Source organism: Camelina sativa, chromosome 8, assembly GCF_030686135.1.
Source record: "Camelina sativa cultivar CO46 ecotype springtype chromosome 8, ASM3068613v1".
Taxonomy (NCBI): Eukaryota; Viridiplantae; Streptophyta; class Magnoliopsida; order Brassicales; family Brassicaceae; genus Camelina; species Camelina sativa.
The window spans coordinates 28,530,363-28,541,596 of NC_141887.1; the positions used below are offsets into that span (position 1 = coordinate 28,530,363).

Below are 11,234 nucleotides of genomic sequence, written 5' to 3' on the forward strand. Positions count from 1 at the left end.
TGAAAGAAATTAGCATTTCAAGAAAATGGTAAATTCCTTATTTTGTTCTGCTTTTTAACAGTAAACGATTTTGACACTTTGTATCCCTACAAGAATGATTAACTCCTAAGAGACCGAGCAGACCCGAACCATTGAGGTGAGCGTATTTCACGTCTTGAAGCGGATGAGGACTTGACAATGCGAACCGTTGAGAGACAGTAAAAGAGGAAGGATCTTGCAAGATGAGATCTCGAGTGGAGTCATCATAAGATGCAAAAAGTTGTCTCCTTTCCTTACCAAAATCTATAATAGCTGTTTTTGGCAAGGTGATGGTTTTTACAATAGCTTGTGCTGATGACTGTTTCTGAGAATAAGTACCCTCAACTCTTCTCTTGAGACCAATATGAAATCCATATACACCACCATCAGTACTATTACTATTATTATCATCAACCGCTGGGATTGTATTATCAGAAGATTCAGTTCTCCGTCTATAAGAGGCAACCACATGATTGGTGCGAGGACAATACGAGGAGGCTGTGCATGTTCCTAAGTTTCTTGTTTCAGAAACCAATGTTGGCCTTCCCTCACTGCCACTAATGTTCCACTGACACAGCCCGATGGAAGAAGCGGATAAGAGCTCACGGCCGACATCAGAAGTTGGAGTGGAATATGCAGAGAGATGATGGACAGTATGAACTGGATAGCTTGTCACGCCAGCCAAAGATGCTAAAGGTCTCTTGTTTTGACGCATATCAAATACTAAAACCGTTCCATTCTGTAGTCCAGCATAAACATGGTGACAACTGTTGAGATCCCAAGAACAAGACCACGGTGCAGCAGGTAGATGATCATAAGACAAGACAGTGTTGTGACTATCCAAGCTTATAAAAGATAATTTTTTCCCTAGAGAACCAAATACAGCTAGCCCGTTATTGTGAGGCGAAAGGCGAAGATCTTGAATAGCTCTAGTTGTACGAGGCAACAAAATGTCATCATCAATCTTACCCGTATGTAAGTTGATTTGCGTAAGCACAAACGTTCCACCACTTCCTGAGAGCCTACGGGCCAGCAACGTAATCTGTCTACCACCATTTATTTCAAATATACGGCCACCATTAACTAACACTTCTTTATGATGTTTAAAGCTGTAAGAAGGTTCATCATGTTCATGACGTTCTTGATACATCTTCTTCCTCAGATTATTAATCTCTAATCGTAACTCTGCTTTCTTTTCTCTCCATCGAGCTTCTTTGTTACTCAAACTCGCTGTCTTCGCTTCTACTGAAATTAACTTGGCCTCGAGAGATACGATTCTCTTTTGTGCTTCATCATCAACCGCAGCAATCTTTGATGCGTAGATTTTCACGACATCATTAAAGCTACATGCTCTGTTACATTGTGGACACTTTTTCCTGAACTTGGACGAAGTTGTAACCACTTGTTGATGCAAGAAAACCCATACAAGTGTCCACAGGGAAGACAAGAGACTTGGTGTTCGCCACCGTTGGTCCAAACTTCCATGCAGATCGAACAGCGTGATTCTATATCCTCCTGCGATCCTGAAGACGATGAAGAAACAACATCGGACGAACTTTTCTGATGCTCTCTCTCGTTGAGTGAAACCCTAGTTGAGGCTGTCACATTCACATGGATGTATCCCCTGGTTTGAGGTTCGGTTTGGTCGTCATATTCATCTTCTACGTCTCTTGTTATTCCGGTACGATTGAATAAGTTATAACGCTGGAAGTGCGACATCCCCTGTATTAGGGTAAAACCCAAACGAATGGCTGAACAAGAAGGGAAGATAAACGATGCAGAAAGCTGACACAATTTGTCACTTACAAACAGAGCAATCTTACAAATGAAAATATATACAAAGCAGGTTAAAACAAAAAAAGGAAACTAACGATGCTTTTAGCTATGAAACACACTTTACCAAATTGAACAAAAAAAAAAGTAAACTAACAAATAAAAGGAAAATTACCCAAAGATGATAAGGATGAAGTTTCATTCTTGCTATGATTTGCTTTTATATATCTGTCATAGTAAAAAGTATATTTTAATTTTATGAAAAAATAAATTAGGAATTATATTGCAGGCTGTGGGGTTCGAACCCACGCGCACTTATGTGCAGAAGAACTTAAGTCTTCCCCCTTAACCACTCGGGCAAACCTGCTTGTTGGTTATCTCTTCTTCATAAATTATAACTATAGGCAAATTGACATGTTTGCACGTGCCACATGCGCGACATTTAATATCCTTCTTTTCGGGCCCAATGGGCAGCTAATGAATAAAGGATTTGCAATGCTGGCTAACCTGTTTACCAAAATTATGTTTTGGTCAAAGAATTTCAAAAACACGTGTTTACTAGAAAAGCCTCCAAAAAGACTTCCAATAATGTATATCCATATTAGCACTAAACACAAACCAAGGTTTAGCAAAGTTTTCAAAATACCGAAACGATTAAGAAAAAGTTGTAACGCCTGAGAAAAAAAGACCAACTAAAACTGGCTCACTCGCAAGTTCCAGTTTTGAACACCAACAGGCATCAAAGTTCTAAAGTAGATATTATGAAGGACCAAGTCATCGAGCTTCTTCTTCTTCTTATGATTTTCAAGCAGCTGCACTGTGTTTCGCCTTTGTGTGAGACTGCAACCCCATTTCCGAAGTAAAGGTTCTGCTGCATGAATTGCACCCAAACGCTCCTGCAGACTTTGGTGTCTGCTGCTTCTTCGACGACTCTCCATTGCTGCTTCCACCAGAATTCTTACCCGCCTGTTTTGATGGATGAGGAGTTGCAATGTGGACATGCGGCTTCTTAGACTCTGTTTTTATTGTCACAATGTTTTCAGTTAAACCAATCCATCTTTCTTTCTGTTAAAAAAACAAGGATTTAATGGGGAGATTGGTAAAAACGATTTAATCACCTGTTTTCTGAGGAGTTACAAACTTAGCCTTCTTGTTGGAAGCAGTATTCTTTGAGGAGTTGGCTTTTGCAGACCTCTTCTTGGATTCTTCAGGCTATTCATAAACCAAGAAAATTTAGATATCAGGTTTTAGTTTGACCACACAAGCAGCGAAATTGCTCCCAAAGAAGGGTAATAAGTCAGAACAAATAGACATTTATTCATCAACGAGTAGATATATAGAGAAATATCATGGTACCTTTTTTGGGGTGTCCTCCTCTGATGAGTCATCTTCATCGTCGTCAGATGAGTCATCTTCATCTTCTTCATCACTGTCAACTTCAGCAGTAACCTTCTTTTCCTGAAAAGAAGCAGCAGCAGCGATGATAAGGATTAAAGAATTAAGAGATCGGGATAGAACACAATACACAATAATGGTTCAAGTAGAAAATGCAAACATAAAGTGACAAGCGTACACTGCTTCTATTTGACATGTCACTGAGCCTAAGTTAAATTCTACACCAATTGAGTTAGTCGTCTATAAATAGAGGTACCTCCTCATCTCCAGATTCGTCAGAAGAATCATCATCATCTGAAGAGTCCTCCTCACTGTCATCTTCGTCATCATCTTCCTGGGCTTTGACTTCTGCATTTGGCAATTGAAAGTTCACCTGTTTCACACCTGATGCTGCAACAGCTGGCTCAGCTGAGACCACATCAAATCAAAGTATAAGAGATTAGTATTCTTATATAAAAACTATAATCAGATAACTAGACACAAAACATAGCAGGACTAGATATAACTCCCCACTCACCTTTAGCAACCGCAGGTTCATCATCAGTCATATCCTCAGCCTCAGTAAGACGGAAAAAGAGAGTCAAGGAAAAAAAAAGAGAGTAAAACAACGGTTTCCAAAATCACATTCATCAACAAGCTTGTAAGGTTTAAGCAATATAACAAACAAATATTGAAACAGTATAAAGGATATGGATCAGATGCATCAACTTTGTAACCAGTGAAGAAAACGCTCCCATTCTTCCAATTGTGAGACAGCTCAAATCCCTTTTCCAAGACAAGCTCCGTGGACAGCTGAGGAAACTTGCCATGAGAGAGGTTCCCAATAATAAGCTTTTGACCTCCAACTTTCACGAAAAGCTGAATCGGTTCCTTAACATTGTTCTTACTCTCTCCCAAAGCAGCCTTCAATAAAAAAAACAAAAAAAAAACGTCACTGTAAAATACATTGTTACAACTCAGAATCAAGCTCACAATTCAACAGTACCTGTGAGATGTGCACGAGCATATCTTCCCCAGGATCCACATGAAGTGGTGAGTTAGGCTTAACTTCAACACCTGCAAACGCATAAATAGTACAACAAAACCAAAACAAATCAACAAATCTGCAACAAATCCATCATTTCGAACCATTCAACATGGAATAGCAGAGCCTCAACTCAAAATTTTGTTTTCGATTTCAGCAACGAAACTAAAAATACCGGAGTTAAAACACCTAGCGAGCGAGAAAAACTTTCAAGTTTTAACCATTTTTCTAAGAAGACGAACAGTCTATACAACAAATACTAACTAATTTCATCTCTCGTTACTCGACTGAACAGCAAACCAAACGATTCCGAAGAAGAAACAGTGGAAAATCATGAAAAAAGTGATGAAACCAGAAGATGAAAAACCCTAAGTGCAGGAAACGAAGCTTATAGACGGGAGAAGAAGAAGAAGAAGACGAAGTAAGAGAGGGAAACGTTTTTACCCCAGAACTCCATTGTCGTGAGAGGTAGTGTGACCTTGAAGGCGACGATGCGTCGAAGAAGAAGGTTCTAGAGCGATTCGTCTCTCCAGAGCGGTTCTAGGGCGTATGAAGTTGAAGAGGCCGTCTGATGGAATTTATTTAATGAGAGCAAAGGGGATTTTAGTGATTCTCTGTTACGCGGACCACTCGATGGTTTGTGTGTACTGCTCATGTATTGGGCTTAGGGTTTTAAAGCCCAGAATTTAAGCCCATTCTTTTGACCGACTTTTTATTTAACGGTGTCAGGATGGACGGACTGTAACGGACTTATTTGACTGACGGAGATTTCCATTTTTTTTTCCGTTTGGTCAGGCGTTTTTCGTCAACACGTGGAGTCCCACTTCATTATTCAAAATTTCAAAATAAGTCCCCCGGTCAAATGGAGCATCATTTACCTTAATGCCCTTGAGAGGTAAAAGCTGTTTTATACTAGTAAAATTACTTACGAATCACAAATTTAAATATTTTTTCCTAATCCATAGAAAAACGAAAATCAGTTAACAAAACCTATGGAGAGTAAAATATGATAATAATAACACTAAGTACGGTCCAACGACGAATAATTAAATGGCTAGTTGCACGAGTGGGAATTAAGCAGCAATAGACTACCAAATCTTAAATAATCTCAACTAAACTAATTGATTACACACTGGTTTAAAAAAGGTAAGTAATACGTAACCCAAAATTTTGTCTTAAGTACTTTATATATTCAGCAGCCGTGATATTTAAATTAAAGATAACACAAAAGGAGAAGAAAAAACAAAAGAAGAAGAAATAACTTACTGAAAGAAAGAAAAAAAAAATCTACGGCTAAAAAATCAACTTAATGACAAAAATGCGGGAAGAATGGTTTGAAAGCCAATATCTCGCAAAAGTTGATCAAAAATACCACCTTTTTATTTTTTATTTCATTGAACAATATTTTCTAAACGGAAAATGGAAAAAAAGTTTAAAAACTCTTCACTAAAAAACGAAATTACATATCTAACCAACCTATTTGACATAATTTGAATATAACTTATAACCCGACCCATCTATCAAAAATCTAAATTGAGGTCCACTAAAATTAACCTAATTGTAACAGAGAAGAGAGGAGAGGATTTTTCTATCGCCGACCCCCGACCCCCGACCTGTGTTCCTCTGTTTTCCGTTTCCCCTCCCGATTCCGACAGAATCCCTTTTCCGACTAGTTTGTCCGTTTTTCCGACAAGTAAACGCTTGAATCGACGAGGTCCAACGTTAACATTTCTCTCAGCTAGTCATCTATTCCGTCGACCCTTCTCCCTGACGAGGTCCGACTGTGTTCTTCAACTTCTTTGTAAGATCAGTCGCCTACTTTCATCTTCTTTGTCGAAATTGGCATCTTAATAGTTAGTTTCTATCATATTCAGTCGTAGATAATCATATTAGTAGCGATTTATCATGTTGTTGGTTGTTCTTTGGTATTTGTCATAATGTAATTTTTTTTGTTTTGGTTTCTTTTTGTTGTTAGCAATGGCTATTGTAAGAGATGGTGGTAGAGTATATGATTCGACAGAAATAGCAGTTGAAGAAATAGGAGAAGCTCTAAACGAAACTAATCCTCTCACAGAACCATCACTTCCCACAGAACTATCACAAGCAACAGAAGAACGAGAAGCAGAAGGTGATGGGGAAGAAGAAATCTCAGATGCTCAGGTACAATAGCATGAGTAATAGTGGTTTTGTACAACTAGTAAAGAAGAATTTTTGTTGTGTTAGGATTAAGTAAGTGAATTTGTATGAATTTTCAGGATACAAATGATGATGATGAAGATCAACCGCTGCAGCCAGAGGATATGTTCTTCTATCCACCTGAATATACCAAGAGTTTTAAATTAGGCACAAGGTGTTCTGTGACGCAGACGGTGAATTACATTAATCAGTTTGAGCCAGAACGAAAATGGTTTAGAGAGCATTCTCAGTTTAAGCACATATTCCATATGACTCAGGAGCCAAATCACATGATTCAAGGCATGTGGATTTTTTTTCTTCGCACAGCTTGTACGGAGATGCAGAGAGAATGCTGGTTTGTGGTAAACGGAGTCCCTGTTAGGTATTCGTTGAGAGAACATGCGCTTTTAACTGGATTGGACTGCCATGATTACCCCAATTTTTATTATAAGGAGAAAAAGTTGTGGTCTTACAAGTGTGTTCAGAGGGTGTTTGGAAGAAATGATAAAATCAAAATCAGTGATGTGGAAGCAAAACTAGAGGAAATGCAGAATAACAGTACAGACCGGAGAAAGTTGACTATCTTGTACTTCTTAAGCAAGATGGTGGTAGCGAAGTCAAAGGCCGATGGAAACATAGATCCGTTTATTCTGAGTGTTATTGATGATTTGGATGCTTGTGAGAAGTTTCCATGGGGACATTCATTCAATAAATGTATGAATGGGGTCCGGTCGGCGATGACGAACTTAAAGGGATCCGTAAAGGGATCCGTGAAACCAAATGCTCAGATCACTTTTTCCGGGTTCATCATTCCTTTGGAGGTAACATTGAGATATTATTATTCGACAATTAGATATTACTGTGGATATTAGTTGATTTTAACAATTGGATATTAGTATGTGTAGATTCTGGCATTTGAGTGTATTCCACATCTTCAATGCAAATTCAGAGTAGTTGTACCCGCAGAAAAAGACTGTCCACGCATGTGCAAGTACAAGTTCTCTGAAAGTTTAATGCGAGGATTTTCATTGGATGAAATAAATGCAGCACTTGGAAGTATTAAAGTTAGAGTTTGGTATCTTGGAACCTCGATTGTTTGTGTTTTCCTTAAAGAAGTATTGATTTAAATTTATTTATTGTTTGTAGAATATAACTAGCATCTTGAAACCGGATGAGGAAGAGAAAACTCTTTTGAGGCGCATAATAGACGATAATTATGCTGATGAAGGGATAGGTTTTATAGATCCCATTGTTGATAGTTGGAGAGAGCATCTTATCGTGAAGAAGAAGAAAATATTGTGGAAGGGTGTTTACCAAACAGACTTAGAGCACATAAATGTTCAAATCCCCTATGAAGTCAATGAGAAGGTTGATGAATTCGGAGGTGATGAACTCCCTGAACCTGCATTGTCGCTGTTACAGTTAAAGGAGACTATGGAGAAAGGGTTTAGTTTGCTAAACAAAAAAATTGGTGATGTAGAGGAAAAAATCAAGGGTTTAGATGTGCGAGTGGTTGATCTTGAAAGATGTGTGGCGCATGAGAGTGGAAAAGGAGTGAAAGAAACATACACGCCTCAGCCCATAGATGATATGAATTTGTGACACCTAGTTCCATGAATTATCAATCACGTGAATTGGTTGTCTATACTGGGAGAGGGACACAGACAGTGACATAACTCATTCTCTCCCAGTACCCTATGCTCTTATCCAAATAATCAGCCATTGTTGGAAACCTCCTCATAAAATTACCATACTCTTTCTCAAACTCATTCTTTGTATAAATATGAGCGCATTCCACGAATTTAAGCGCAACATCATTCTTGTCCGTCTTAGCTTTTTTCACGTTTTGAGACAAATGCCAAACGCAATGACCATGTAGTGCGCTCGGGTACACCTCAGATACTGCCTTGATGATGCTTCCATGTCTGTCGCTCATAAAGACCAATTCAGGTTCTTCTAGTATAACAGTTTTCAGCATTTTGAAGAACCAGCTCCAACTCACATCTTTCTCACCATCTAGTACACCAAACGCAATGGGATAATGGTGATGATTAGGATCTTGAGCTGTTGCAAAAACTAACCTACCACCATATTTTGTTTTAAGATGTGTTGCATCCACAACTATCACTTTCCTCATTGCCCTAAATCCTTCAATGCAAGCGCCCAAAGCAATAAACAGATATTTGAACCTTTTTTCTGCATCCAATTCCACTTGGGTTACTGTCCCAGGATTTACCGTCTCTAACATGTGCAGATAAGAATACAATTTTGCGTAGCTTGCTTCAGGACTCCCTCGCACATCACTAACATTTTGTTTCTTACCTCTCAAGGCAGTAGAGTATGACAACTGCAAACCAAGTCTTCTTTGCACGATGTTCATGATGTTTTTAGGAGTAGGGGTGTCGAATTGACCTGGATAGTCATCATGCAAAATAGATGCTACTAATCGTGTTGACCCTTTTTGTTTACTAATGCTTGTACTCGCGACACATCGAGAACATGTGTGCATCTTTCTGTGTACTCTGACACTAAAATAGTCAGAATTCTTAACTCTTGCAACATGTAAATACCACTTACAACCTTTTGAAGCTTGCTTGTATCTTAGCATAAGTCGACCCGCATCCGACTTAACTGTTTTAATATTAAAGCAGTTCTTATTTGCAACTCTATGAACCAGGTCTTGCACAGCCTCCTTAGAGCAAAATTCTTGATTTATTTCAAGACCTGTACCATCTTCCCATTCATTAAACTGACTTTTTTCGACATTAAATGGTAGCTCTACATACTCATGCCTATCATCCATATCTGAATCTGAAACATCAGCCACAAATTCGTTTATTTGTCCTACATTCTCACACTCTTCATTAACAATAATCTCTTCATTAACAAAACTCTCCAACACCTCCTCATTAACAACATTTTGTTGTTCACACGGGTTGAAAATAGTTAGAATGCCAGCATTTTCTACATCAACAGCTTTGCCATTTGAAACCAGCTCCCCATAATTCAAACCAACTGAACTTACTCGCTCTACTCTTGAAAGTTGCGCAACCCTCTGGTTTGCTTCCAAATCGCTAAATAACTCTACATGCAACACATGTTTAAGTCCTTCTTTATCCACTGATGTTAGATAGAGAAAAACGTCCTCGTCATCTACAATATACCACTCTCTCCGAGCATTAGATAGACTATAGCTCAATTTCAACATACCTTTCATTTCATCTATCCCAATCTTCCTCCTTATCTTATCAACTAACACCGAGAAAGTTATTTGCTCCAAAGAAGAGGTCTTAAGTGATATAGCGTATAAACCATTTTTTGAAATCCATTCATGCTCCTCTGAATAATGCCCTCCATAATCAAAATGAACGTTTGTATGTATGCTTTTCATTGCCTCCTAAAAATAAAACACAATAAATTCAAACACAATTCTTATCTACACACAATTCATCACAATCAAACCAATTGTACATTTTTTCAAATAACCTACTTTCATATCAAATCCCTAATTTAACTTCCCCAAATTCTCTAACAATAAGGAGAAGAGGCCAACCTGAACCCACACGCGGCGTTAGGATGCGGTGATGTCTGAAGAGCTGAGTAGGCGAGCTTACCAAGTTTTCCGACGTCCCACGACCGGAGTAGATGCGTCTCAGAGCATTACGAGCAGAGGAGGAAGGAAAAAGGAGACTGAGCAGCTAAGTAAGAGAGGAGCAAAACATGGGTCAGCTTACAAAGAGAGGACGAGTTACGTTGGATCGGTTTTACGTTTGCTGAGAGAAGAATTGAAAAAGGGAGAAAATGGGATCTAAGAAAAATCGGGGAATTGGGGAGGGAGAGGGAAGAGAGATTTAATTTTTTATTTCTTTATTTTTTTATTTCTTAGATTATATTTTAAAAACAAAATAAAATAAAATTAATTCATTAAGGTTTACCAGGGAATTACATATAATGAATGGCATACTGATTATATAGTGGCAACCCTGATTTTTTTTTTCCAATGGCATATAAGATTTTCCCTCAAAAATACGGTGAGTGCATTGAACCTGGCAGTATTCGATGAACCTTAGTATTTATTTGATTGTCCAAGTTGGGTTGATAACTTGATTGATAAATTAGTGACAGCTCATTTGACTATCCGGAAAAAATCTGAAAAATCTTTAGGGATATAAAAGAATTTTATCTTGACTTACTAGTAGATTAATTACGGAAAATAATCTAAATAGATTAATACTAGTAAAACCAACCTAATTACCTAATAATTCCATACATTAAACCTAAACGTAATTTAATTTTTACCCACAATCCACTATTTTACCAATTGTGTAATTCCGTAATTAGTGTTTTGTCCACTCAAATTCACTGTAAAAACAACGTACGTTAACGCTTTTCTTTTTTCAATATTAGCATTCAATACATGTTTAAGGTGGTGTTTCCAAGTTCCAAGATCAAAGATACAAAAACCTTATTTGTTTACGCCAGTTTATCAAATTATAAGAATATAAATCTTATTTGTTAACTACAAAAACTATATTATCATGAAACAAAAAAATATTTGTTTGTTTGTCAACGATCCAAAATAAAGAAAAAGAAGAAAGGCTTAAGATGCATGCATAATATAAAGAAGTAACAGGCATAAAATACGAATGTTTGAATACACAAAAGAATAAAGACACAAATACATTATAATTTATATACACGAATACATCCCCCTCAACCCCCAATACTTTATATTTTATATAGTCCATTCCTTCACTTTCCAGATTTTTTAAAATAGTTGTTTTTTTTGTTCTTTCATTACAAAATACTATCGTATATATACTAGATAAACTTTATAACGTTGAATTAT

At 37.6% G+C, this 11,234-nt stretch overlaps 3 protein-coding genes, 1 non-coding gene and 1 pseudogene across 4 annotated transcripts; 1 reads left to right on the top strand and 4 right to left on the bottom strand.

Moving 5' to 3' along the window:
* Positions 1–37: 37 nt before the first annotated feature.
* LOC104709955 (uncharacterized) lies at positions 38–1,737 on the bottom strand (annotated as a pseudogene).
* Positions 1,738–2,075: 338 nt separating this feature from the next.
* TRNAL-UAA (transfer RNA leucine (anticodon UAA)) lies at positions 2,076–2,158 on the bottom strand. Its single transcript has one exon. It is a non-coding gene; the product is annotated as a tRNA-Leu (tRNA).
* Positions 2,159–2,330: 172 nt separating this feature from the next.
* On the bottom strand, positions 2,331–4,863 carry LOC104708747 (histone deacetylase HDT3). Its single transcript, XM_087460833.1, has 8 exons — positions 4,655–4,863; positions 4,172–4,242; positions 3,878–4,089; positions 3,704–3,747; positions 3,443–3,594; positions 3,148–3,249; positions 2,910–3,003; positions 2,331–2,807 (listed from the first exon to the last, which is right to left on the bottom strand). The coding sequence occupies exons 1-8, from the start codon at positions 4,665–4,667 to the stop codon at positions 2,596–2,598; spliced, it is 900 nt and encodes a 299-aa protein (XP_087316959.1). The 5' UTR covers positions 4,668–4,863; the 3' UTR covers positions 2,331–2,595.
* Positions 4,864–6,471: 1,608 nt separating this feature from the next.
* Positions 6,472–7,987, top strand: LOC109125986 (uncharacterized protein At3g43530-like). The gene is made up of 3 exons (XM_087461347.1): positions 6,472–7,206; positions 7,291–7,449; positions 7,532–7,987. Exons 1-3 carry the CDS (start codon positions 6,511–6,513, stop codon positions 7,985–7,987), a joined length of 1,311 nt encoding a protein of 436 aa, XP_087317473.1. The 5' UTR covers positions 6,472–6,510.
* A 40-nt stretch (positions 7,988–8,027) lies between these two features.
* LOC104709957 (uncharacterized) lies at positions 8,028–9,776 on the bottom strand. The gene has a single exon (XM_010426490.2). It carries the CDS (start codon positions 9,774–9,776, stop codon positions 8,028–8,030), a length of 1,749 nt encoding a protein of 582 aa, XP_010424792.2.
* Between the last annotated feature and the right edge of the window lie 1,458 nt (positions 9,777–11,234).

Excerpts from the sequence above, each read along its gene's own strand:
- LOC104708747 (XM_087460833.1), bottom strand. Across the intron at positions 3,748-3,877 it reads AAAGTTGATGCATCTGATCC|TGAGGCTGAGGATATGACTG; the intron begins ATATCCTTTATA and ends TTTCCGTCTTAC. Across the intron at positions 3,004-3,147 it reads AGGAGGACACCCCAAAAAAG|CCTGAAGAATCCAAGAAGAG; the intron begins GTACCATGATAT and ends GTTTATGAATAG.
- LOC109125986 (XM_087461347.1), top strand. The coding sequence starts at position 6,511 with ATGTTCTTCTATCCACCTGAATATACCAAGAGTTTTAAATTAGGCACA. Across the intron at positions 7,207-7,290 it reads GGTTCATCATTCCTTTGGAG|ATTCTGGCATTTGAGTGTAT; the intron begins GTAACATTGAGA and ends TAGTATGTGTAG. Across the intron at positions 7,450-7,531 it reads CAGCACTTGGAAGTATTAAA|AATATAACTAGCATCTTGAA; the intron begins GTTAGAGTTTGG and ends TATTGTTTGTAG.
- LOC104709957 (XM_010426490.2), bottom strand. The coding sequence starts at position 9,776 with ATGAAAAGCATACATACAAACGTTCATTTTGATTATGGAGGGCATTAT.